The sequence below is a fragment of the Nomascus leucogenys genome, chromosome 4, assembly GCF_006542625.1.
Source record: "Nomascus leucogenys isolate Asia chromosome 4, Asia_NLE_v1, whole genome shotgun sequence".
Classification (NCBI taxonomy): domain Eukaryota; kingdom Metazoa; phylum Chordata; class Mammalia; order Primates; family Hylobatidae; genus Nomascus; species Nomascus leucogenys.
In genome coordinates this window covers 43670955-43698224 of record NC_044384.1, presented here as the reverse complement: position 1 = coordinate 43698224, position 27270 = coordinate 43670955, and the positions used below count along the sequence as shown (strand labels likewise).

Below are 27270 nucleotides of genomic sequence, written 5' to 3'. Positions count from 1 at the left end.
GACCCTAAGCACTGATTATAAGGCGGGACTTCCCTCGACTTCACCCAGTCAGTTGGTTATTTTCTTGGCGCTTTCCTTACCATATTTCTCAAGTGAATAGTTTTTGCATGCTCCCCAGAATTCATTATAACCCCATTCCCATTGGCTAATTTAGCTCGATACAGTTAGTCTTGCATCTCAAAAGGAGGCTCAGTATAAAAAGTAAAACGTTGAAAATTAAAATACAACGCAGGAGATGGCTATATGTATTTCTGATCATACTGCTTTATTAATTTGATTAAAAATTTCATTATTGGCCAGGAGCGTGTCTCATGGCTGTAATCCCGGCACTTTGGGAGGCAGACGTGGGAGCATCGCTTGAGTCCAGGAGTTGGAGACCAGTTTAGGCAACAGAGCGAGACCCCAGTCTCTACAAAAAGTTAAAAAAAAAAAAAAAAATAGCTGGGTGTGGTGGCGTGCGCCTGTAGTTCCAGCTACTCGGGAGGTTGAGGTGGGAGGATCGCTTGAGCTCAGGAGTTTGAGGCTGCAGTGGACGGGGGTCGCACCACTGGACTCCAGCCTGGGCAACAGATCCAGACTCTATCTCAAAAAAACGTCATTCTCACACCCTTTGGAGATTCAAATATATATATGAAATATTTGTATCCACATTACCCCATCTTGAGCTTGCTTGCCTCTTCCTGGTTTTTGTTTCTTGTTATTTGCATTCTTGAAAGTGCAAAAAACAAGGGTAAACTTTAAAGGGACCATGAGGCAAGGACCGATTGTAGAATGGGAGAGGCCACAGCAGGCTCTCCATCATCTCCCACAGCGTCTCCTCATCCAGCGCCGTGAGAGCGGAGCCTTGCGGCATTGCGGCACCATTCCGCCATGGCTGGGCACTGGGAGGACCCTAAGAGGGGCAGCCATAGGGGTGGAGTTGTCAGGGAAGCAGGAGCCCGGGAGAGCCAGGGTGACACCCTTTTAAAATCAACTCCGTTGTAAAATTAGCAAGGCACACTCTTTGCCAGTCAACGCACGGTCCTGAGATGTTTACGGCAAAGGAAGCAGCTTGGTAAAGTCTGCAAGGACAAACTTGCCCCTGTATCACAGGACAAGATCTGCTTTTAAGATGATTATACTTAATGCTTTGATGTACTTACACACTGAAATGAAATTCTGATTCAGCTGTAGAATCCCATCTTTTTGCAGCAGTTGAATGGATTTGTTTCCATGCATTCCATCAGATTTTAAATGATAACCTGGTGGCTGAGCTAGTGAAGTTTAGCATATTGACAAAGAAGTGTTGAGCCTAAAAAGTACTTTGTCCTGTTAAATATTTGCTGGTTGGGCTTTTTTTTTTTTGGAGTGTAGTGGTGACACAGTCTCTGCTCAGTGCAACCTGCAACCTCCACCTCCCGAAATCAAGTGATTCTCGTGCCTCAGCCTCCCTAGTAGCAGGGATTATAGGTGTGCACCACCACACCTGGCCAATTTTTGTGTTTTCTGTAGAGACAGGTTTCACCACATTGACCAGTCTGGTCTCGAGCTCCTGGCCTCCCAAAGTGCTGGGATTAAAGGCATGAGCCACCGCACCTGGCCTCGATTGGGCTTTTAAGTAAATATCGGAATAAAAGCATTTCAAATGCTAAAATAAAGTTTTGGGAATGATGCTCATTCAGCAAATCTTCGACGACTATCTGTGGGCTAGCCCTGGGCTGAGTGGTGATGACACAAGGTAATGAGTGATGACTTGTGGCCACCAAGGAATTCTCAGTCTAGTGGGAGAGACAGTGAAGTACAGTAAATTGTTTTCCAGCCTCAAATAACCTATATGTGAAATATATTAGTTTATGCACATTTGCCTCTTCCTTTTTCTTAGCCATGAGAATTCTAGTTGGCATATAAGCAGATACAAAGCCATTGCCATTGACAACAGATAGAGAAAGGGGCTGTAAAGAGGAAGGTGCTGTAGTCACAGTTAAAATCTTTAGTGGTGTGTGAAGTATGAGAGCTCCAAGTGTGGGGTGAGGTTGGTGAAAGCAGCCTGTTGAGGATCTGTGGAGAACCTGGCAATAGGCCCTGCAGAAATCCGATGTGTGAGGACCTTAGTAGTTGTGGCCTTGTGACATTGTGCCACTGGGTCTGAAAAACCCACCGTCTCATTGGCCATGGCATGCAAAGTAAACTGTGCTTGTACCCATTAATCACAGATTCTTCTATTGAAGGCCTTTTTTTTTTTGTCAGAGAAACCCTCAGATTGGTGCAAGCATAGTAGGCCTACTTCCACAAGGAAGCAGCTGCTTGTTTAGCTTGGTGTGTCAGGACAGGCTGCCTAGGTAAGAAGGATGTGGGCACTGTAGGAAAGTGAACAGAAGCAGGTGGGTGGATGCAGACGCGAGAGCTCAGTGTAATGGGAGGACAGGATGCTGGGAATGTGGAGTCTCCAGAAAGGCAGGACTGATTTAGAGGAATGGATAACTTAAGCCATGGTTAAGTTTATGGATTGAAGAAGGCAAATCTGTTTGATGTAATCCTGATCTTTTTACTAGCATCGAAAACACTGAAATCTGTTTTTACTTATTAATTTTTCTGTAGGATAAATTCCAGTTTACTAACTATATTTTCTTCTCTAAAGAAAAGGGTTGTTGTTACCAACTTGAATGGTCACACCGCCCGAGTCAATTGCATACAGTGGATTTGTAAACAGGATGGCTGTAAGTATTAACCAGATAGTTAAAGTTGATCTCAATTGCTTTCTGATAAAATATGGTTAGCCATTTTTTTCTCATCACTTCTCTTAATTTAGTGTTACCTTATGTGATGTTACGCAATTGGAGAAACAGAAGAAAAATGGTATTCCCAGTGAAATATCTGAACTGTATTTTTACTTTGTAGCAGTTGAAGCTTGGATTATACAGCAGTGCTTAGGATGAGGGTAGTGCAGCCCTAGACTTTGGCAGGATCCCATCCCACCTCCCCAGTTGCCTATAACATTTATTAAAAAAACTTGTAAGCAGGGCCTAGACTGAGGCTGTGTTTTAGAGACTTGGTTTCTTGGTCTGTTTCTGCCATAAACAAGCTATTGCTTTTTCTTTCTATTCTTTTTTCTTTTATTTACTTATTTAAGTTTTTTTTTTGTTTTTTTGTTTTTTTTTTTGCCAACTAGTTGGAGACTAGAATATTTATTTTTTTAAGAGACAGGATCTCACTTGTTGCCCAAGCTGGAATACAGTGGCTCCATCAGAGTTCTCTTCAGTAGCTGGGACCACAAGTGTGTGGCACCATGCCTTTCTAGTTTTTTAGTTTAGTTTTTTTTTTTTTTTTTTTTGAGATGGAGTCTCGCTTTGTCACCTAGGCTGGAGTGCAGTGGCGTGATCTCGGCTCACCGCAAGCTCCGCCTCCCGGGTTCACACCATTCTCCTGCCTTGCTCTGTAGCCCAGGCTTGTCTCATACTGCTAACCTCAAGCAGTCTTCCCTCTTTAGCCTCCCAAAGTGCTGGGATTACAGGATGAGCTACTGTACCCGACCAGCTATTGCTTTTTTAGGCAAGACATTGCATCTCTATTGACCCTAGTTTGCACCTTAATAACATCTGAGAAGTAAAAGATTGGACTAGATCAAGGGTGTCTTAGAGGTTTGTAAGACCTATGAGATCAAATTATTTTCATAATGATATCAAGAAGTTATTCGCAGTATTCATTCTCATTCTGTCATGAAGGTACAGTGTTTTCCAGCAGCCACATGATGTATGATACTGCAGCAGATTAAATACAGAAGCAGATATGAAAATCCAGCTATATTCTAATAAAATCATATGTTAAAGAGATTTGTAGGAATGTAAAATAGTTCCTCTCTTTCATTAAGTTTTTGTTTTGGAAACCATTGGGGTTTTTCCTCATCAAAATGTTATATATGTTCACACATCATAGAACCCATTGTTATTTTTAAGTAAATGGTTAAACACATATTTTTCATATTTCTCAGTTTTAATTTCTAATGTGGTTAATATTGGTACGTATGGTTCATATAATCAAAAGCTTTTTGGGGTCCTCAAAAATTTAAGACTGTAAAGGAATTATAAGACCAAAAGTTATGAAAATTTCTGGACAAGATTGTCTCCAGGTCTCTTCCATCTCTAAGATTCTGACTCCAGAATTTTCAGTTAAAATATTGGTTGCCTTTAGATGGTGCTCCCAAAATCCTGTGATATTTCTTTAGTTATCTTAAATATACCTACTGTAGTATTGATATGGGTTCTGAATTAGTTTTATTTTTCATTCCACACTCATTTGAGGGCATTTTGAGCCAGGCACAAATGCAAAATTTTCTGAATTATTGAGACTTTGCTACGATTTTATAAATGATGTTAAAAAAAGTTTTAATAAGCTACTTACTCCATTTGGTTCTGTAGGATTAGTCACATGTTAGGTCAATAAAAATCATTAAATGGTACAAGGGATGCCTGTTAGTGTGGATAATAAAACATAATTGCAATTATATTAATTGCCACCAGATAACGTCAAAGACTGACTTTCAGTATAGGAATTTGTTATAAAATATTAATTTAGACTTGTATGTTTTATCTTCTGTTTAAAAGTGAGGTTACATAAAATGAATTGCTTATGTATTACTGTAATCTATAACTATTATGATTGATTTCCTTTCATTGAACTGCCAGATAATGCAGATAGCCTTTCCAACCCTTTATCGGTGATATATAAAATTTTAAATTTTGTATTTTTAATGTGTCTGAATTTTAACATTACTTTTATGTATAGACATTCTTAAAATCATATAGTTAAGTGGCTTAATTGCTGTGACACATGAAGTTGAAGCCCATGATCACAGTTGGCTGGCAGCAGAGTTAGGACATGAATCTGGGCCTTCTGAATTCAAATGTAATGCTCTTTAGTCCAGCTGCTTCCCTGAAACAAATAAAAAGAAAATCCAAACCCAAATTAGGTTATTTGCCCCTTTTTTGGTACTACTTTTTCTTCTGTTGTCACTGAGAAGTTGCGAGTATTTAAAAGATCTATTTTGAAGTATGTCTCTAATTTCAACAATAAGTCATATTCTTGGTAGTAGCACCTGACTACAATGTTTCATATAATGTTCCTGCCAAGAGTGTTTAGCCTGCATCTAATCATGAGGAAACAATCAAACAGATTGAGGGACATTCTGCAGAACAACTGCTGGGTACTATCATTGTCACAAAAATGAGGGGGACTAGGAAACTATTCTAGATTAAAGGAGACTAAAAAGGTGTGATATCCAAGTGTTCAGTGTATTTCCTTAGATTCTGAATCCCAAACAAAAAAAGTTTTAAAAGGCATTACTGAGAGAATTGGGACATTTTATATACACATTTCTGTGTATTATATAATAATACTTATCAATGTTAGAATTTTTGAATGTGATAATTGTATTGAGGTAATACAGGAGAATGTTTTTGTCCTTAGGAGCTATATGGTCTTTGAGGATCAGAGATCACAGTGTCTACCACTTATTTTTAAGTAGTTTGCCTCGTAAAAAGTGTGTGTGTTATGTATATAGAGGAAGAGTGAGGTATTAAGCAAATATGGCAAAATGTTACCAGTTTGTGAATCTAGGTAGAGGGTACAGGGGTATTGTTTTTTGGTGTAGCTTGGAAACTTTTAAAAATTGCAGGAAAAATGAATAAAGATATTTACTGAGATATAATTTTTTTCAGCCCCTTCTACTGAATTAGTTTCTGGAGGATCTGATAATCAAGTGATTCACTGGGAAATAGAGGATAATCAGGTGAGTAGACATGTTTATAATCATAAGAAATGACTTTTTTTGTTTGTTTGTTTTTTGAGAAGTAGAGTTTCACTCTGTCACCCGGGCTGACGTGCAGTGGTGCGATCGTAGCTCACCTCAGCCTCCTAAGTAGCTGGGACTACAGGTGCCTGACACCATGCCTGGCTGGTTTCTGTGTGTGTTTTTTATTTTTTATTTATTTATTTATTTTTGTAGAGATGGGGTCTTACTTTGTTGCCCAGGTTGGTCTCAGAAATGACTTTTATATATACTTTTATTTTTAATTTTTTTCTTCAACTATGTTGTTCTTTTATGAAGTTAATCTTGCTCATCAGCAACACAAATGCTGTATCTTTTATACTACACAGGCCCCGTACCCTTTGCTCTGATTTCTACTCCCATATTTGTATGCTGTTAACTGTCTCTGTGAATTTCCTGTCATTTTGGAATAATTTTCAAACTATTCTTACTTGGGCTGATCTGTTTTCAATGCTTTTGGCATACGAATATAGATTTGCAAGACTCTTCTCAGTGCTACCCCACACTTCTGTCATGTTATGTTTTTAAAAATTCTCTGATTGAGCTATAACTGTGCTTAAAGATGTGAAATGAGTATTTTCAATAGATTTAATTTTTTTCAGGGGGTAATGACAGACATGTTAAAAAAAAGGTTATAAATACAAAAAGTATAAAGAAGGAAAAACCTATACAAAATCTGAGCAGAGTTAACTTTTTGGTGAATGTCATTCCCCGTCTCTAGTTATATGTGTATAATTATGCATAACAGAGATTCTGTTGTATCCGAGGATTTTTTTAAACCGTTTTGAGGTGAGATCTGGCTGTATTGCCCAGGCAGGAGTGCAGTGGCTGTTCATAGGTAAGATGATCGTGCACTATGGCCAAGGACTCCTGAACTCAGGTGATACTCCTACCTCAGCCTCCCAAGTAACTGGGACTGCTGGCACACACCACTGCACCTGGCTTAAGTGTTTTTTTCCAAGAAGTCAAAGGCTAATGATTCTGAAGAAAGTTAGTGTACAGACCCTTATACATGAGTATTATGCGCACCTTCTTTAGTGGCAGAATTCTGTTTTAAGTATTATAATTGGAAAAACAACTGAAGAGACATTTAAGGAACACCACTATTGCAGCAGTTTATAGAAGATACCTTTTAAAAGAAGCGGTGGAATGTCAAACATTTGAAACTTAAAAAAAGATAAACCCAAAACATCAGTAGAAGGGATGCCAGAGGGAATAATCTTGATGCCAAGCAGATAGACTTGATAAGCAAATGGGATTTCCCACTTGTCTTTGCTATTTTTCTATTTTGCAGCCCTACTTGATTTCGGCAAGTATCATGAGTGGATGCTAAAAGTACTTAGTAAAAGTTTGATGGGGAATAGAATGTTTACTCAATCCCAGAGTATACTCATATTATCACAAAAAAAAAAAAAAAAAAAAAATTAACATCACAGTGAAAATACCTGGCAGACAATACTTCTACTAAATATGAAGGTTAGCTTCACTAAAACTTGGACAAACTGAAATCATGTGCCTCCTGATGGGATGCGCTTATGTAGTAATGCTGTCAAAATGTATATTCTGAATCTCTTCATAATGAAAATCACACTAATCCAAAAAGAGGAACATTCCACAAAGTTGACCTATATTCTTCAGAATACCTATTGTCTCCTCAGAGTAGATTCCTAGATATGAGATTGCTGTGTCACAGGGCATGCACATTTTGTGTGTTGTTAACATGGTCAGACAGACTTCTTGAAACATTTTATTCTTTTCAACTTAGAGGACCTATTTCTGGCTCAGCCATTTTATTGGCACCTTTATCCAATTAAATAAAGGTAACAATCCTTTTTTTTTTTTTTTCACAATGCTTCTGTCATTCTTTCTGATTCAGCTTTTAAAAGCAGTCCATCTTCAAGGCCACGAAGGACCTGTTTATGCGGTGCATGCTGTTTACCAGAGGACGACATCAGATCCTGCATTATGTACACTGATCGTTTCTGCTGCTGCAGATTCTGCTGTTCGACTCTGGTCTAAAAAGGGTTCAGAAGGTAGGTTTGGAGACACGATAATCCAGACAAACGAAATAATATTTAACAAATGAATGACGAGTGGAAGAGCATATATATAATTCTTTAAAACTTTCGAGCAACTTTAAAAATACTATAATTCTAATCTAAATTTTTCTTTTGCACTTATTTAAAATTCTCTATACCAAGACTTTTTCATGTAAGTCATTTTGCTCTCTGTAACATCGTTAAAATTTGGCCATTTAACTTCACATGGTCAGTGGGGGCTCAGGATTGACTTCTCTCATCTCCCTTCTGCTACCTGGGGCTGTGATGATGCTATCCAACCTGTCTGGTTGGATAAGCTCTGAGGTAGTTCATTGTGTTTTTTATTATTTCTTAGTAACGTGCCTTCAGACTTTAAACTTTGGAAATGGATTTGCTTTGGCTCTCTGCTTGTCTTTTTTGCCAAATACTGATGGTGAGTATCCTGTTAACTATATGTTAAAAGGGCAGTATATTTGCATACTGTCATATGATTAGAACCTAAAAGAAATGTATTGGGTCTTAATTTTGTATCTAAATGTTTCTATGAAACAAGATGTGAATAACATACTTTTATTATAATAATCAAATGATCTGAGTATAGAACATAAAGTTAAGGGGGGCTTATTAGGATTTTGATAGCTATTGATAATTTAAGTGACTTACTATGTACTCAAGATTGATACTGTTATCAAATATACTGTGGATGTATATAGATCTAATCTGAGGAAAGAATCTAATTCTTTAGAAGGTGAAGGTCTGGGGTAAGTTGAAAAAGTGTTGAATGAAGATGGCATATGAGCATTTCTCTCAAAATGATAGCCCCTTCACATCCCGCATAATGACATTTTGCCCAAGACCACTTAAAATCTGCAAACAGAAAAATTTCCCTTTTGCTGTGAAACCCATCTGTACTTATCTTTGAGTATCTTCTACAAAGATAATAGCCAGTGTGAGTGAGTCAGCCTCTTTGCCTCCACAGTTACTTGGAAGACTGGCCAGGTGGAAAGAGGCAGGGGCTGGAAGCCACCAGCCTCTCTCGCCCTCTAGCAGGAGCTGTGACCCTATGGTTTCATGTTATGCTTCTATTCTGTGCAAGGCTCTGTGGAAGGAGAAGCTGTATACATTCTGGCATCATAACAGAATTTCATTTCTTCCATCTGCATTCAGGCCAAGTCACTGGAGTTTTGTTTTTATTGTTTTTATTTTTCTTTTTTCTGTAGTTGATCTAAAGTAAGAAAATCTTTGAAAAACACATTGGTGGCAAGGCATGTCCTTAGAAAAAGTGTCTTATTTTATCTAGCAGAGTCATCAGGGCTGCCCTTTGGTAATGCAAATTATTAATGATTTTTTATCTTATTAAAATAGTTTTATAACGCCTGTAATCCCAGCACTTTGGGAGGCCGAGGCGGGCGGATCACGAGGTCAGGAGATCGAGACCATCCTGGCTAACACGGTGAAACCCCGTCTCTACTAAAAATACAAAAAAAAAATTAGCCAGGCGAGGTGGCGGGTGCCTGTAGTCCCAGCTACTCGAGAGGCTGAGGCAGGAAAATGGCGTGAACCCCCGGGGGTGGAGCCTGCAGTGAGCCGAGATCGCGCCACTGCACTCCAACCTGGGCGACAGCAAGACTCTGTCTCAAAAAAAAAAAAAAAAAAAAAAAATAGTTTTATAGTCACATCTTTCATAGCTTTTTAAAATTTTTAAATTTAAAGTTTATTTGTTTATTTTTCAGAGACAAAGTCTCATTCTGTCACTCAGGCTGGAGTGCAGTGGTGATCATAGCTCACTGCAGCCTCAAATTCCTGGGCTCAGGTGATTTTCCCACCTCAGCCAAGTAGCTGGGACTACAAACATGCTCCACCACGCCCAGCTAATTTTTTTATTCTTGTAGAGACAGGGTCTGTTTATGTTGCCCAGGCTGGTCTTGGACTCCTGGCTTCAAGTGGTTCTCCTGTCTCAGCCTCCGAAAGTGCTGGGATCACAGACATTAGCCACTGCGTCTGGATCCCCTTGCATAGCTTTTTAAATTTTTTATTTTTATTTTTTGACACAGGGTCTCGTTCTGTTGCCCAGGCTGGAGTGCAGTGGCACCATCACAGCTCACCTCAGCCTCCTGAGTAGCTGGGACTCCCAAGCACATGCCACCATGCCTGGCTAATTGCCTTGTATAGCTTTTTAGCCACATGCTTAATTATATGCTCTTTTATTTATTTTTATTTTTTTTTTTTGGGATGGTGTCTCGCTTCGTTGCCCAGGCTGGAGTGCAGTGGTGCGATCTTGGCTCACTGCAATCTCTGCCTCCTGGGTTTAAGTGATTTTCCTGCTTCAGCCTCCTGAGTAACTGGGATTACAGGCATATGCCACCACACCCAGATAATTTTTGTATTTTTAGTAGAGACAGGGTTTTGTCATGTTGGCCAGGCTGGTCTCAAATTCCTGACCTCAGGTGATCTGCCCACCTCAGCCTCCCAAAGGATCACGCCCTAGGATTACAGGCATGAACCTGTAATCAAACAAAATAAAACATAAGGTTTTCAAACAAAACAAAGTCCTCAAATTAACAAACATACCCTTAAATCTTTGTGCATTAGCCATGATGGTAGGGCTCATAGTAGCTGTTCATTATTTAGTTGTCTTAACAACTTTTCATCTTGATCTTTAGGCTGACGTGGTGAAAATGCTCTCTAGTTGCTCTTGAGCTTATTTTTCACTTCTATCATAAATGTCATAGAATGGAGAGAAGGACTGGATTCTCATTTAATAGTCATTATATTTACCAAGTAACCACTGAATAGAACGTTTTAGAGTGTTCATTGTATTCCTGCAGACATTTATTGAGCATTTTCAATTATTCGTGTAGTGGTGTGGGAAATTGAAGTCAAGATTCTTTACTTAGAGCTTACAATCCAGTACAGTTGATAATCATAACGTGGTGGAATAGAGAACTCACAGTGAAGCCTGTTTTTTTTCCCCCCAGTACCAATATTAGCATGTGGCGATGATGATTGCAGAATTCACATATTTGCTCAACAAAATGATCAGGTAATAATGTTTAGTAAGAGGCTGGAATTATATTCTGCTTAGTTATATGTCAATACAGACTATATCCAGATTACAGAATTTTAGGGAATGTTCTAATCTAAACCAAAATAATCCAATAGAATCTTTTTTTGACAGTCCTCTGTTAAGATGGTTGTCTACTCTGAACACCAAGTAACCGCTGCCTTGACCATCAGGCTCAGAGTTGTTAGGGGGAAACAGGTCATTAGGTGGAGGAGGAGAGACGGAAAATGCTGTGGTAGTTGTTTTTCTCTTAAAAATTTAAACGAGATATAACATACCTACAGTGACGCATTCCTAGTAGCGTTTATTTGCCCTTCTGAGCTTTACTTAGATGTTGAGTGTTTAAACTAAAGGAGAGAAATTTAGAAAGGGGTTGGTTAACTCTAAACTCATTTATTTAATAGTGAGGATACTTGTTTCTTTGCATTCTGTAAGAAGGTTAAAAATGGTTGTGAAAGTCCAGCTATTCAACTTTCTTTTTTTTTTTTTTTTGAGACAGAGTCTTGTTCTGTCTCCTGGGCTGGTGCAGTGTTGAGAACATGCGTCACTGTAGTCTTGACTTCCTGGGGTCAAGCAATCCTCCTGCCTCAGCCTCCTGTGTAGTTGAGACCACAGGAGATTTAAAATATTTGAGATTACAAATATTATATTATCTACTCAGAGGTGCTCCAGTTAGTGATTTAGATATTACGTGATGGGTTTTTCATTCCCAAAGGAATGCTTTTTCTTGTCTAATCAAATAATGTTCTCAGTAAAAGAGCAATGTAGTAGGACTGTCTGAGACCAAATGATGTCACTGGTATACATGAAGATGTTAAATTCTTACATCAAGCCCAATGATTTTTATCTTACTAGTTTCAGAAAGTGCTTTCTCTCTGTGGACATGAGGATTGGATTAGAGGAGTGGAATGGGCAGCCTTTGGTCAGTATGAAATTTTGCTAATGCACATACAATGGGAACAAGTATGTGTTACTTCCAAGAAAGCAGCCTTTTATGTTTTAATTTTTAAGTTTTCTTTGTATGTTATGTTTTTCTGTTGTCCCAATTAGAAAGGAGGATGCTTATCCCTTCTGTTGTTAGTTGGGTGTCAGATGATTAAATAAATTGGTATTTATTAGATGACATTAGCTGTCTTGTTCACATGCAGACCTTCTTGAAAAGTTCTTTGTAGAACTTAGTAGACTATATATGAGTACTACATGTTGTAAATATGTGTTAGCATTGTATGCATATTTGTCAATGTTACTAAAAATGAATATAGATCAAATGGAGGGTAAGGAAACAAAGTATTGTTTTTTTCCGGAAAATCTGGAAATTTATATATTACAGAGAAAAAAGTCTTATACATAAACTTCACAATATAATGTTTTAAAATTAATACAACTTATTTTTCAATTAGGTAGAGATCTTTTCCTAGCAAGCTGTTCACAAGATTGCCTGATAAGAGTATGGAAGCTGTATATAAAGTCAACATCTTTAGAAACTCAGGATGACGATAACATAAGACTGAAAGAAAATACTTTTACCATAGAAAATGAAAGTGAGTAATAATGAAAATATCCGATATAACAATACTTAGGTCTCCTAGTTGGTTGATTTTTTTTTTTTCACTACCCACCTATGTGAAGGTTAGTTTTTCATAAGTGTCAGATTCCTACCTGAAATTTCTTTTTTCTTTTTTTTTTTTTTTTTTTGAGACAGAGTTTGGCTTCTTCACCTAGGCTGGAGTGCAGTGGCATGAGCTTGGCTCACTGCAACCTCCGTCTCCCAGGTTCAAGCGATTCTCCTGCCTCAGCCTCCCAAGTAGCTGGGATTGCAGGCATGCACCACCACGCCTGGCTAATTTTTTTGTATTTTTAGTAGAAATGGGGTTTCACCATGTTAGCCAGGCTGGTCTCGAACTCCCGACCTCAGGTGATCTGCCTGCCTCGGCCTCCCAAAGTTCTGGGATTACAGGTATGAGCCACCATGCCTGGCCTTTTTTTTTTTTTTTTTTTTTTTTTTTTTGAGACATCTTACCCAGGTTGGAGTGCAGTGGCATAATCATAGCTCACTGCAGCCTTGAACTCCTTGGCTCAAGTGGCTTAGCTTCCTGAGTAGCTAGGACTATGCCATCACACCCAGCTAATTTTTAAAATTTTTTGTAGAGATAGAGTCTTGCTATGTTGTCCAGGCTGTTTTTCAACTACTGGCCTCAAATGATCCTTCCACCTTGGTATCCTAAAGTGTTGGGATTACAGGTGTGGGCCACTATGTTTGGCCCGATACTTTGTATTTTCCTATTTTTATGTGAGAATGAGTCATTTTTCATATGTGAAATATTTTTCTTCTAAACCATATTAGTAAGATTTTTTAAATTGCTGAGAATAATGTTTAGTGCTTCTCAATAAAGTAATTCTTAAAATATTACTAAATTTGCAGTTTTAGCATAGGAAGACCTAAAGGAATAATGTGAATTACTTACACATTTTATTGTCCTATGATAAAAGACAAGCTAAATCTCACCGTTTGAGTAGTATATTTAATTCTGATTTTCCTATTGTCTAGCCTTAGAACAGTATCCCTGCATGGTAGATCCTGTTGGGATGTTGTATTTGAAAGAGATATTTTTGGATGTGTCAGTTATAAAGGTAGTTCTCAGTGAACATTGTTCACCTAGGTGTATTCTGTTTTTTGTTACTATTCTTGGTGGTAAAGTCCATCAGAGTTGAGATTTTGGTAACAGTTTTATGGGGAGAATGAAAAAATGATATAACCAGCATATTAGGAGTAGCTATACCCAAATATGAATTTTTTTCTATTTTCATTATATTGTTTGAAAGGTCAAAATACTGATTTCATTTTCTTTATTTCTGCATTTATCATTTTAAAAAATGGGATTTGTATTTGTCCATTCTTACGCTTCTATAAAGAACTTCCCAAGACTGGGTAATTTGTAAGAGAAAGAGGTTTAGTTGACTCACAGTTCTGCAAAGCTGAGGAGGCCTCAGGAAACTTAAATTCATAGCAGAAGGGGAAGCAGGCACCTTCTTCACAGGGCATCTCCCACCAGGTCCTTCCCTTGACAGGTGGGGCTTAGGGGGATTACAATTCAAGATAAGATTTAGGTGAGGACACAGAGCCAAACCATATCAGTATTTTAGGCTATTATATTCTTATAATGAGTGAGGTTAATAAGAAGGCTGGCATGGCTGTTTTTCCTTCCTCATTGTAGTTTAACAGTAGCTGCGTCCGAAAATTGTAAAAATATAAGATATTCCTTCATATTTATTTATGACCAGCTAGAACAAAATATAAGGAAAAATGTATAACTGTTTCTCCTATAATTTTGAACAGCAGTTGAGGTTGAAGAAATTTAGAATGCATGTTCTTTTTTTGAATCCCAACTATCATATTTTGTCCTAATCTTTTTTTTTACATAATTGCCCAACTGTTTTGGTTATGGAAATATTCTTTTTAGAAGAGCTTTGAGGAAATAATACCTTCATTGCTTTTGTTATAGGTGTTAAAATAGCATTTGCTGTTACTCTGGAGACAGTGCTAGCCGGTCATGAAAACTGGGTAAATGCAGTTCACTGGCAACCTGTGTTTTACAAAGGTAGGAAGAAAACCATACACATATCCCTTACTCCAGTTAAATCTTATGGCATGGTAAGCTGACCAAATCAAGTGGAGAATTTTTTTAGTGTGATTAGAAATCTCAAATACATGACATTTTCAAGTTGACAAAGTATAGTACTGCTTTCATGGTCTGCTGGACACTCAATTCCATCGAACATTGAACTCCTAAGTGGGAAAAGTGTAATTCCTGCCATGATGCTGAAACTGCCCCACCCCCATTAACTTTTTGTCTTAAAAGTTTCCACTTGATTATTACGGGATTGAAGAAAAACTGACTTTCAAGCCAACTTCACTGGATCCTTTACCCTCGGTAATAACAAAGTTGGTACCACTGAAATACATTATTTATGAGAAAGTAAGACTCTGTTACTCCTTCTTTCTTTTGCCGTTTGTCTCCATTTATGGAGTGACAGTTCTGTGCATGTTCAGGCTGGTGCTGGCTGTATAGCTAGGTAAGGCATAGCCTCACATTCTTCCCTGGCCTCTTGCCCAAGGCAATAACAGCAATAATTCTTAGGCAAACCACCATTCAGGTCTTCCTTACATTATGCCATGTTTGCTATAATTTAAAAAACAAAAAAATTGCCTTTTTTAGCTTACCATGTTTTGGAGCTGTATCCACATTGATTTGTGAAGCTCTAGTTGTTTTTATTGCATGGTAGTAGTCTATTGTCTGAATATACTACAACCCATTTATTTCTTCTAGTGGTAGACATTTGTAGTCTTTGCAATTTTTTGCTATTACAAATAATGTGCAGTGAACATCCTTGAAGTACCCATGTTGTTTGTTGTTTTTTTCTGGTCATCTACAAACATGATGCTTGTTGATCACCTAAAGGGATTAGGTTTTATTTTTTAGATGGTGTTCTACAGCAGCCAATGAGATTATTGTCTGCTTCCATGGATAAAACCATGATTCTCTGGGCTCCAGATGAAGAGTCAGGAGTTTGGCTAGAACAGGTAAAAATGTTGGATATTTAAGGAACAGAAAATTAAGTTCTGAACTCTGTATTTAAATCCCAAGTCTATATTGGTAGACTTGCAAATTTTCACCGTGTACATTAAAATAGTGGGAATTTAACAATCTCTGGAATCAGCAGTTTCTGTTGTGAGAAATATAGACTATTGATTAAGAATTGTTTTCTGTCTGTTGTACAGGTTCGAGTAGGTGAAGTAGGTGGGAATACTTTGGGATTTTATGATTGCCAGTTCAATGAAGATGGCTCCATGATCATTGCTCATGCTTTCCACGGAGCGTTGCACCTTTGGAAACAGAATACAGTTAACCCAGTAAGAAAAGAGTGTTTAAATAAAGCATTTCTAATCAAATAGAGTACATTCTAGGTAAATAGTATTTTGCTTATAACACTCTACAGAAACATAGTAGAGGCACTTGAAGTTCAAGTGACATAGCTTTTTTCTGTAGACATTGTTAAGGTATTGAAATTTGCATGTAGGTAAATTTGCTACATAAGTGCACTGTATTCCTTTAAGCTATAGAATTTTTTAATGAGAATTTTTCTGAAATGTGTAGCTTCCCTGTCTTCTTAAAAAGTTAACATAATTGGATATCTTGTTGGACTGCTAGATCCCTATTATTGAATGAATGTCAGTCATTTATTGTGACTGACATTCAACACCTGGGAATGGTGGCTCATCTCAGCAACTTGAAAGGCTGAGATGGGGGATTGCTTGAAGCTAGGAGTTTGAGAACAGCCTTGGTGACAGAATAAGACCCTGTCTCCGAAAAAGAAAAAGAGGTAGTCTTCTCCCTTTAGTCATGTAACTGTCTCTCTACAGCATTCCTTCTCTTACTTTGTAATCTGATTTGCTTCTAATCTGCTTCTAGCTTGGGAAAATTAGATAGCAAGAATGGAGTGGCCAAGAGCACAGGTCCTTGGAGCTAGACAGCCTGGGTTCACTTACTAGCTATGTGTCCTTGAGGACATTAGTTAATCCCTGTCTCAGGTTCCTCATTTGTAAAATATGGGTAGTTTTTTTTTTTTTTTTTTTTCTTTTAACAGGATCTCACTCTGTCACCCAGGTGGGATCATAGCTCACTGCAACCTCATTCTCGTGGGGTTAAGCCATCCTCACGCTTCAACTTCCTGAGTAGCTGGGACTACAGGTGCACATCACCACACCCAGCTAATATCTAAAATTTTTTTTATAGACACAGGGTCTTGCTTTGTTGCCCTGCCTGGTCCTGAACTCCTGGCTTCAAGTGATCCTCCCGCCTCAGTCTCCCAAAGTGCTGGGATTACAGGTGTGAGCCACTGCATTTGGCATGTGGATTGTTAATAGCACCTACTGACAGGTTTTTGTTTTGTTTTGTTTTGTTTTTTGAGACGGAGTTTCGCTCTTTTGGCCCAGGTGCAGTGGCGTGATCTCGGCTCACTGCAACCTCCACCTTCCGGGTTCAAGCAATTCTTCTGCCTCAGCCTCCTGAGTAGCTGGGATTACAGGTGCCTACCACCATGTCTGGCTAATTTTGTGTTTTTAGTAGAGACAGGGTTTCACCATGTTGGCCAGCCTGGTCTTGAACTCCTGACCTCAGGTGATCCCCCCTGCCTCAGCCTCCCAAAGTGCTGGAATTACAGGCGTGAGCCACCACACTTGGCCTACTGGCAGGGTTTTTATGAGGCTTAAATGAGTTAACATTTATATGATATGCAAAACAAGGCCTGGCACATATTGGATGCTGTATAAGTGTATTTTATTTTATTATTATTGTGTTTTTTATTAACATTTACTGGTTTTTAATAAAGTATCTTGCAAAGGAAACAGAAGCAGAGACATGTAGGGTGAGGTATGGGAGAAGGGGTACCAAGCTTCCATGCCCTCCCTGGCTGTGTCGCCCTCCAAGAACCTCCATGTGCTTAGCTATTCGGAAGCTCCCTGAACTGTGTCCTCTTTGGTTTTTATGGCAGACATCAGCATTTTTTCCCCTGGGGTGGAACCCTCTCATGGTTGGTTTTTTTTTTTTTTTTTTTTGAGATGGAGTCTCACTCTGTCACCCAGGCTGGAGAGCAGTGGCGCTATCTCGGCTCACTGCAAGCTCCGCCTCTTGAGTTCACGCCATTCTCCTGCTTCAGCCTCCTGAGTAGCTGGGACTACAGGTGCCTGCCACCACGCCTGGCTAATTTTTTGTATTTTTAGTAGAGATGGGGTTTCATCGTTTTAGCCAGGATAGTCTCGATCTCCTGACATCATAATCCGTCCACCTCGACCTCCCAAAGTGCTGGGATTACAGGTGTGACCCACTGCGCCCAGCTGGTCAGGTTTAAGACACACAATCAAACAGGTGGGGAAGATTAGAGGCCTGACCCTGAAGCCTAATGTACCTAACTTTGTAACTGAAGACCGTAACAAGGGCTATGGGAGTTTTGAGCCAGGAACTTTTGTCAGAGAAAACCAGTGTACTTAACACCTCAGGCCAGGGATCCTTTACATCAAAAAATATAGGCTGGGTGTGGTGGCTCATGCTGGTAATCCCAGCACTTTGGGAGGCCAAGGCGGGAGGATTATTTGAGCCCAGGAGCTTGAGACCAGCCTGGGCAACATAGGGAGACCCTGTCTGTACAATTTTAAAAATTAGCCATGGGCTTGCAGCCCTGGGCATCGTTGCAGGCGCCTGTGGTCACAGCTACTTGGGTGGCTGACGCAGGAGGATTGTGTGAGCCTGGGAAGTTGAGGCTGCAGTGAGCCATGGTTATGCCACTGCATTCCAGCCTGGGTGACAGAGCAAGACCCTCTCTCAAAAAAAAAAAATGTGTACACACACACACAGTCAATAATTAGTCCAGTCCATCATACTGTATGAATGTCTCCCAGGCTGAGGCCACTCAGGTTTGCAGATTTCCTTCAATCTTGTCAGGTTTCAGAAGGAGTAGCCTCAGTCAATATTATATACAACTTCACTCTTTCAGGTATCTGGGATAATTAAGCTAAGAGACAATGTCATCTCTTGCTCTTGAGACTCTTATGAGTTGTTAATGTGATACTGAATTTTCCTCAATGACCCATTTATTCATTTCTTTACTCTCAACTGCTATTTCTCCTTTCTCCTTCCATTAATACCCAAACCTTTTCATCTTTGGAAGGCACATTAGAATTGCCATTGTGTTGGTCTAGATTGCTGGCAGTAATACAAGTCAAGCAAGTAGCTCCTCAGTCTACTACATTCAGACAGGATAAGGTTAGGTAGATGCAGAACTAGGGAGCTATTTTTACCACCAGGCAATGTAGCTGTTTTCACCAGTAGCCCTAATTTTCCTAGATGGGGTGAAGGTACAACCTTACAACCCATTCCGGTCATGCCTTAGGAATTTTGATACAAGACTTAGAAACATAGTTGCAGGGTTTTTTGTTTTGTTTTTGTTTTTGTTTTTTTGCTTAGAAATCATCCCTGCTATTCCAGTACTTGTTGTTGCAGCCCTGGTCCTAGGACCACTGCATCAGGTAGAGGAGAAAAAATAAATTAAAAAAAAATTTTTTTTGAGGCGATTTGGGGAAGAAAGAAAAAAAAATATAGTCATTTTACCAGTGTATTCCTCCCTTGGTAAGAACTGCATAGTCATACCAGCATCCTCCCCAACCCCCTTCCCCATATCAACAAGAAAAACAAAAAATCTAGCAGGGACACTCAAGTTCCACTCATGTTGAGTGTGAGTACACACTCATGAAGGTGTGTAAGCCAGCCCTTCATGCTTTTATTTCCCTTTATTTTAGACAACCAATGTTTCAATTGTCCATTTCTACTTCTCTGTCAAACTGTGACTCTAAGGAGGAGATATCTCTGCCCATTGTTGGACATTATGAGCTGTACAGTGTATCTTTGGTCTGAAGAAATGATGGTCGGCCATCCAGATCTATTTAATATCTTCTGTTCTGGTTTTTTTTATGGCACGTTGAGCATTTTCATCTTTGATTGGATAAGCAAAACCTACTACACAGTTTCAGTTCCTGTCAAGACCCATTTATAGCTCCCCAGGGCTGCTAGCATCAGTCTTACTTGCCAGCCATGTTTAGGGCCTTCCCACCAGTGTCTGTGCCCTGTAGCCATCAGCAGTCTCTGTCGCTGACAAACAGAGCAGTTCTTTCTGGCATTATGTGCCTTGGAATTGCCATCTACTAACCAAGCAGCTCTTGAGAGCTGTTCATCTGACACTGCAGAATCCAGCAGTTTTTCACACAGTTCCAGAGTCAATTCTAGGGGAAAAGAAACTCCATGCTCAAGGGTATCTCCTCCGTCCATTCCCCAGGTAATATAAAGCATTTCCATTTTATTATGGAACTCTTCCGGGCACTGCCATCCCCATTAGAATGTTTCTCTGACATCACTGGAGACAGTATGGGTATTTCAGGTGTCATAGGGATAGCTTTAGCTAATGTTTCATAGCAAGACAGTAAATGCCCCTCAAGTGGAAATACTCTAGTCCAAACCCCAGTAGTTGTTGCTGGGAGCTACTCAGAGGCTTTAGCCATAAGCTCGAGGAGCTGTGCTACAGAGGGTGATGAAGTGGAGAATTTATCCTTCCCAGCACTCTAGCTTCTACTCTGCATCGTGTAGTTCAGGCAATTCTGCTGGTTCCCATTTAACAAATCCAGTTAATATTGCTTGAAGGTGAGATTTACATGCTTTCTGTTTTACAGTACCAGGTAGGGGAAACATTCCCCAATCAGACACAACGTTCAGCCCCATGATACAATCAGGTAAAAGAGATGCAACCACTTCATATGAAGTGTGTTCAAATATACCAACTTTCATAATCCTATTAACCCTTAGATTTTTATGTTCTGTTTTCAGGAACTTCACCCCCAGACCATTTTACCCTTTCTTGTACAAAAAGCGTTGGGTCCCTTGCTGCCAAGGGTTGAGCCAAAGGACTCCAGCCCTTTTGTCAGTAGTTTCCCCCACTATTGCCCCAGGCCAGATCAGATTTTTCACTGTAGTCCCTGCCTTCCAGCTTTTTTTTTTTTTTTTTTTCTCTTTTTTTGAGACAGGGTCTCACTCTGTTCCCCAGGCTGGGGAACAGTTGTGCAGTCATGGCTGACTGTAGTCTCGACCTCCTGGGCTCAATCGATCCTCCCACGTCCACCTCCTGAGTAGCTGAGACTACAGGCAGGCACTGCCATGCCTGGCTAATTTTTGTATTTTTTGTGGAGACGGGGTTTCACCATGTTGCCCAGGCTGGTCTCAGACTCCTGGGCTCAAGCAGTCTACCTACTTCTGCCTGCCAAAGTGCTGAGATTATAGGCCTGAGCCACCCTGACCTGCCCTGCCTTCCAGCTTTTACCATTTCTTCAAACTGGGAGAAATGCAGTAAACTGGTTTGGCATCCTTTAATGTTGGGAGACCAGGAGGGACTCCCTTTGGTCCACCCAGACTTTGATAGTGTTGTATTACTACTTTGTTTTAGGCCAAGCATGATGGCTCACACCTGGAATCCTAACACTTAGGAAAGCTGAGGTGGATGGATGGATCTCTTGAGCCCAGGAGTTTGAGACAAGCCTGGGCAACATGGCAAAACCCCATCTCTACAAAAAAGACAAAAATTAGCCAGGCATGGTTAATTCTTTGGTCCGAAGAAATGATGGTTGGGCATCCAGATCCATTTAGTATCTTCTGTTCTGTGATTTTTTTTTTTTTTTTTTTTTGAGGTGGAGTTTCGCTCTCGTTGCCCAGGCTGGAATGCAATGGTGCGATCTTGGCTCACTGCACTCTCGCCTCCCTGGTTCAATTGATTCTCCTGTCTCAGCCTTCTGAGTAGCTGGGATTACATGCGCCCACGACCATGCCTGCCTAATTTTTTTTGTATTTTTAGTAGAGACGGGGTTTCACCATGTTGGCCAGTCTGGTCTCAAACTCCTGACCGCAAGTGATCCACCCTCCTCAGCCTCCCAAAGTGCTGGGATTACAGGCGTGAGCCACCACACCTGGCCGGTTCTGGTTTTTTAATGGTTTTTTTCAGCTACTCAGAGGCTGAAGTGGGAAGATCACTTGGGCCTGGGAGGGAGGGTGAGGCTGCAGTTAGCCGTGATGGCATCACTGCACTCTAGCCTGGGTGACAGAGTGAGACCCTATCTCAGAAAAAAAAAACAAAAATCTTTGTTTTAACACCATCAGTTTCTATTTTATTCTTTCTGTTTCTTAATAACCATCTAAAGATTTCCACCCTGCCTTTGAATCTCTCCCTTTTACGTTTCCTGTTTTCTTGTCAACCTAATGTTTTTATTAGCATCTGTAAGACTCATGAGGAGAAGCTGAGACAGCCTTAATAAGGCTTCTTGAACTGTTTATCGATTCTGCAGGAGTACCATCACATGGGGTGCCCATGTAGAGGGAACCCCCTTAACCATAGCATTTACTGTGATCTGGGTAACAGGCATATTCAGCAGGTGAATATCCCTGTCATCACAAAGCGAGTCTCTCAAGGCTTGCATACAAGGCATATTAGCTGCCCCATCTTGGGTGTTACACTTGGCATTTATAGATGATGTTAGGCAGTCCTCATTTTTGGGGGTAAACAGACCTTACAGTGGCATTTATCCAGTCCACCTGGCTGGCCGATCCCTCAGGAATAATCTCCTGTGTGTCTGGATTATATATCCCCATCCACGATTGTTCACTAGTGAGCTGTGGGTCCTGCATCAACCTGAACATGCTCTTCCACTCTGTAGCATTTAAAACGAAAGATACTGCCCCTAAATTAATCACTTTCATAGTCCACTTTAGCAAAGGTTCCCCAGGAAACTGATGATACCAGTCTATAAGATGGGAACTGTTCCTTCACACTACACCCTTTGGTTTCAGTAGTTACTTGGTTTTGCCCTTCCCCCACATTGACTACCTTCTTGGTAACCACAGGACTTAGAAATATTTTCTGTTGTCCCTGCATAATTCTCTGCTTTGTGGATGACTTTGAGGCTGGTGGCCTGAGCTCGCACCCACATTTTGAGCTGGGTTCAGCCTCAAGTCCTTATCCAGCACCCTCTTGTACTTTCATCTTAGCCATTATAGGTAACAGTGACCAAGGGATGGAATATTGGATTGAATATTTCACTTTTTTCTTATCAGTTTGCATTTCCTTATGTATCCAATGAACCAACTCTTGGAGTTGGATCTATCTGTAAACTCCACTGGTAACTTTAACCTTTAGTAACTGATCTCAACACAGCTGCAGCTTCATACCATTGGTGAGCACATGATCAAAGATTCCTCATTCCCCACCCTTTTATCCTTTTTCTTCCCAAACCACACGATTCCATGAGTCAGGGCCTTTCCAGCAAATCCTGCTTCACTAACATTAAGTATGTAGGGAAAACTCTCTCTTACACCACAACAGTCATTAACTTCTGTGAGCAAATGTGTGGGGGTTTCTTCCCCGACACCAAGCAGCAGACACCAGCTGGGTGTTCTCTAAATCATTTCCAACATTGTCTACCCAGAGATAGTGTCAGATCCCAGAGGTTGAAGGCTCAGTCCCCAAGACTGCCCCTACCCCACCAGTCACAGTCCAGGCCTCAGGAACTTCTGACTGACCAGCTTCAAGTTAGGATTCCCTTGACCCCCTCTTTAGGTTCAGTTAATTTGGGGTGGCTCACAAAACTGAGGGAAACACTTAACATTTATTGGTTTATTGGATTGAAAGTGACTTATTTTTTAGATAGACTTTTTTTTTTAATAGAGCAGTTTTAGGTTAACAGCAAAATTGATCTGAAGGCACAGAGTTTCCACATCCCTCTACCCCCACACATCAACTTGTAGCCTCCCCCACTACATTGTTACAGTCAAGGATGATTTTTTAAAAGCCAAACACTGCCCTTCAGGACTGTTACTGTGGGAAACTGTTGTTAGTCCAAAAGTGCTGTCCATTGCTCAAAACTTTTTGTAAACTCCCATTAGTGCTAACTTTAGAATCAGTTTTTGTTCACAGAGGAAGTAACATTTTTTGTCACAGGCTTTTTTTTTTTTTCAACCAGACATAATATAGTTTAGTCACAGACTTATCCATCAGACCAGGTTTTGAATGACCTATTAGCTATTTATACACATTTAATTTTCCTCTAAAGGTTAAGTTTTAGTCCCACTTGAGGTTGTTCAAAAAGATGCTCTGTGGACCAGGCATACGACATTTTCTATATTTTGTTGTCATTATTTGTTTATATGGTTGTTGTTGCAGGCTTCTTAGTAGGTGAGCTAACTAGGTTTGATTCAGTTGTCTGTCCTCTACACCTGTAACTCTTTTTACTCACTAAAGCCATCAGTTCCACATGCAGATCCCACTGACTCGTTTTACACAATATTTTTACATTTTATACAATTTTTATTTAGTTTAATAAATACTCACATAGAACCTAGTATATACTAGAATTGTCCTGTGTACTTTACAAATGTAACTCATTTAATCCTCATAATAAACCTAGAAGGTAGGTGCTGTTATAACTGTTTTATTCTATAATTGAGACACAGAAAGGTTAAGTAGTATCTGGCTGCTCAATAAATGATGAATGGAGGGAAATTTCCCACAGTTACTGATTTAAAGGATACAACACATATTTGAATGCTTAAGCTCTTATATGATTGATTGGAAAATAGATCCTATTATTCTGTGATCCGATCTTGTATACTTAGCTTTTCACGTTGCCAGAGGGCTTTAGTCTTCTCTGTTATCAGACATGAGTGCTTTACTTTGGTGGTAGTCTTTGAGTATTTTGATGTGTGATACGAGCACTTCCATTGCAGAGAGAGTGGACTCCAGAAATTGTCATTTCAGGACACTTTCATGGTGTCCAAGACCTAGTCTGGGATCCAGAAGGAGAATTTATTATCACTGTTGGTACGGATCAGACAACTAGACTTTTTGCTCCATGGAAGAGAAAAGACCAATCACAGGTAAAATGTCTTATTTTATTCATTTATTTTTTCTTGGGACGGAGTTTCACGTCACCCAGGCTGAGGTGCAATGGCGCGATCTCAGCTCACTGCAGCCTCCGCCACCCAGGTTCAAGTGATTCTCCTGTCTCAGCCTCCCGAGTAGCTGGGATTATAGGTGCCCACCACCAAACCCATCTACTTTTTGTATTTTTATGCCCCGCCCCCACCGCAGCCGGCCTCTTCTTATTTTACTAATGTGTTTAAAAGAAAACATCCATGAACACAAGAAAAGTAGGGCAGCCACGCTAGCCATTAGGAAAATGCAAATTAGAACCATGATGAGATACCACCACACACCCTCTTGAATAGCTAAAGTAAAAAATATATTAACAAGTGCTGGTAAGGATGCAGAGCAACTGGAACTTTCATACATTGCTACTGGGGATGCAGAATGATACAGCCACTCTGGAAAACAGTTGGACATTTTATTTTTTGTTTTTTGTAGAGACAGGATCTTGCTATGTTGCTCAGGCTGGCCTTGAACTCCTGGCCTCAAGTGATCCTCCTGCCTCGGCCTCCCAAGTAACTAAGACTACAGGTGTGAGCCACCATGCCCTTCTAATTTTTAGATTTTTTGTAGAGACAGGGTCTTGCTCTGTTGCCTAGTTTCGTTATGTCTTGTAATTTTAGGTTTAATTCATTAGGAAGCATTATCAAGTGTACAATAAAAGCCTGAAGTCATATAGTATTAGATAATAGTAGTGAGGGCAGTTTTTGTTTAAGGAAATTTTCACTGTGTTAGGCACCTTGAATAAAACAAAATGTAAAAGATGGATCCTGTTTTCAAGGAGTTTACCATCTAGCTGTAGGGTAGGGCTATAGGTAGGGGGCAGTGGAACTAATGTTTCTGTAATTATTAGATGAGACCAGTTAATTGCTAACTGTTGGCCCTGAGCTCAAACAGTTGTAAAACTTCACTACTGGTAAACTTTGAACTGCTAGAGAAAATCAGGATCCTCTGCTTCAGTTTCTGATAGAAATTCACGGAACTGACTATGGGTCAGTCTGTCAGAGCTAATGAAATTTGCCACTAACACTGCTGCTTCAGTGACACATGGTAGATTCAAATAAATAGAGTTGAGAACATTGGGAACAGCATCTATAGTCAACTGAAAAACAAGTCGAATGATTGTGAGTGATTTTCTGTGGCTCTTGGTAATTTTTACCAATACTGCCCACTTGTGGTTTATTCGTGGATGAATTTGCCCCATGGTTATATTTCCATTGTATAGTAAATAATTTTCATCTAATAATTTGCTTATTGAAAATTCAGCTTTTGAATGATCATTTTTGTTATCCCGTTTTACCCAGGTGACTTGGCATGAAATTGCAAGGCCTCAGATACATGGGTATGACCTGAAATGTTTGGCAATGATTAATCGGTTTCAGTTTGTATCTGGAGCAGATGAAAAAGTTCTTCGGGTTTTTTCTGCACCTCGGAATTTTGTGGAAAATTTTTGTGCCATTACAGGACAATCACTGAATCACGTGCTTTGTAATGTGAGTATTTCTCTAAATATTTTACCTAAATCTAGTCACTTCATTTTAAATTTAAAAAGATTTTTGTCTCAGGCTTTAAATGGAATATATGGATAGAAGGAAAGTAATAATTGTTTCTTAATGTAATTGTTTCTTAATGTAAGTTTTTTGTGCACTGTGGGGTGTAATGATTTAAATACTAATACCAGAAATTTTGTGTAGCAAATGAGCTCAAAATACTACAAAGCTGCATTAGTGTTCAATAGAGACATGAATACGATGTTTTATCACTGTGATAGGTACCTAGAATAGAACAAAATAAAAGATGGATACTGTTTTCAAGGAGATTACCATCTAGCTGTATGGTAGGGGTAGAGGTAGGGGGCAGTGGAACTAATGTATCTGCAGTTATTAGATGAGACCAGTTAATTGCTAAATCTTCTGGTACTAAAGTAAATTTCATAGAAGAAAGAGGTCATTGTATTGGAATAACGAGAACATGTTTAATGGGACTTGATTTGGGTTTTGTAAGGGTAACTTTTTTTTTATGTTTATACGCCTTTCTAAGAAAGATTTGAGCTACTTATAAAAATACATGGATTATAAAAATTATGAAGTAATTTTGAAAGAAGGAAAATTAAGTAGGAAGATAGGTTACACAGAAGTGCATATTATACAGTCCTTCACTTAAGAGTTGAGTCACAAATTTGGTTCTGAGCTCAAAAAGGATAAGTACCCTTTTGATAGGCAAAAAGAAGGGGAGAGAGAGGGAGAGAGCAAAGGGGAGGCCAGAGCTATTGTGGTACCTGTTGGACTGAAGACTGGATAGAAGTGGAGAGAATGGGGAAAGTCCATGGTGGAGGACTTGGGAGGCAGGCACAGTCTGACTGTGGGGTGCTGTTGGAGGCTCCTACACGAAGAGTGATGAAAAGCATTTTGGAAGAGAGTTATCTGGAAGCCAAGAGACTCTGAAGGCAGTGAAACTAGCACCAGTCTGGGTAAGACTGGAGAAGAAAATGAAATTCGTTAGAAATGAAGTATCCAACTAAATTTCCTGGAATGTATACTCAGCACCTCATGCTACAGGCTTTCTTGATTATGTGAAGAGGATTTAAGATTCTGTTGTGCTTGTTTCTAATAATAATGGACAATAGGAACAAGATCAAAAGGGAAGTCTTAATTGTGGTTATTATGTAGAGCTAAGCATATGGAGGTGGAGGGGCAGCTAGTTTCAGGATCTCTTCAGTTCCAGGAATTGAAATGGGATTTTAGGATTCCATGAGAGGCTTGGTCCCAGTTGTACACTTAGTTCTGTGGCCTAAG

At 39.7% G+C, this 27270-nt stretch overlaps 1 protein-coding gene across 2 annotated transcripts in view; it reads left to right on the top strand.

The window, feature by feature from the left end:
* The window catches only part of ELP2 (elongator acetyltransferase complex subunit 2), a 44785-nt gene that overhangs the window by 753 nt on the left and 16762 nt on the right, over window positions 1-27270 (top strand). For both annotated transcript variants that reach the window (XR_004029642.1, XM_030810563.1), the window contains exons 2-13: window positions 2618-2696; window positions 5694-5764; window positions 7680-7836; window positions 8198-8275; window positions 10821-10885; window positions 11762-11828; window positions 12307-12447; window positions 14410-14505; window positions 15388-15488; window positions 15687-15818; window positions 24277-24426; window positions 25780-25968. Coding sequence is in view for 1 of the 2 variants with exons in the window: in XM_030810563.1 (XP_030666423.1) it covers window positions 2618-2696; window positions 5694-5764; window positions 7680-7836; window positions 8198-8275; window positions 10821-10885; window positions 11762-11828; window positions 12307-12447; window positions 14410-14505; window positions 15388-15488; window positions 15687-15818; window positions 24277-24426; window positions 25780-25968 (1326 nt within the window). In the remaining variant the exon portion in view is untranslated. The remainder of the gene's footprint in view (window positions 1-2617; window positions 2697-5693; window positions 5765-7679; window positions 7837-8197; window positions 8276-10820; window positions 10886-11761; window positions 11829-12306; window positions 12448-14409; window positions 14506-15387; window positions 15489-15686; window positions 15819-24276; window positions 24427-25779; window positions 25969-27270) is intronic.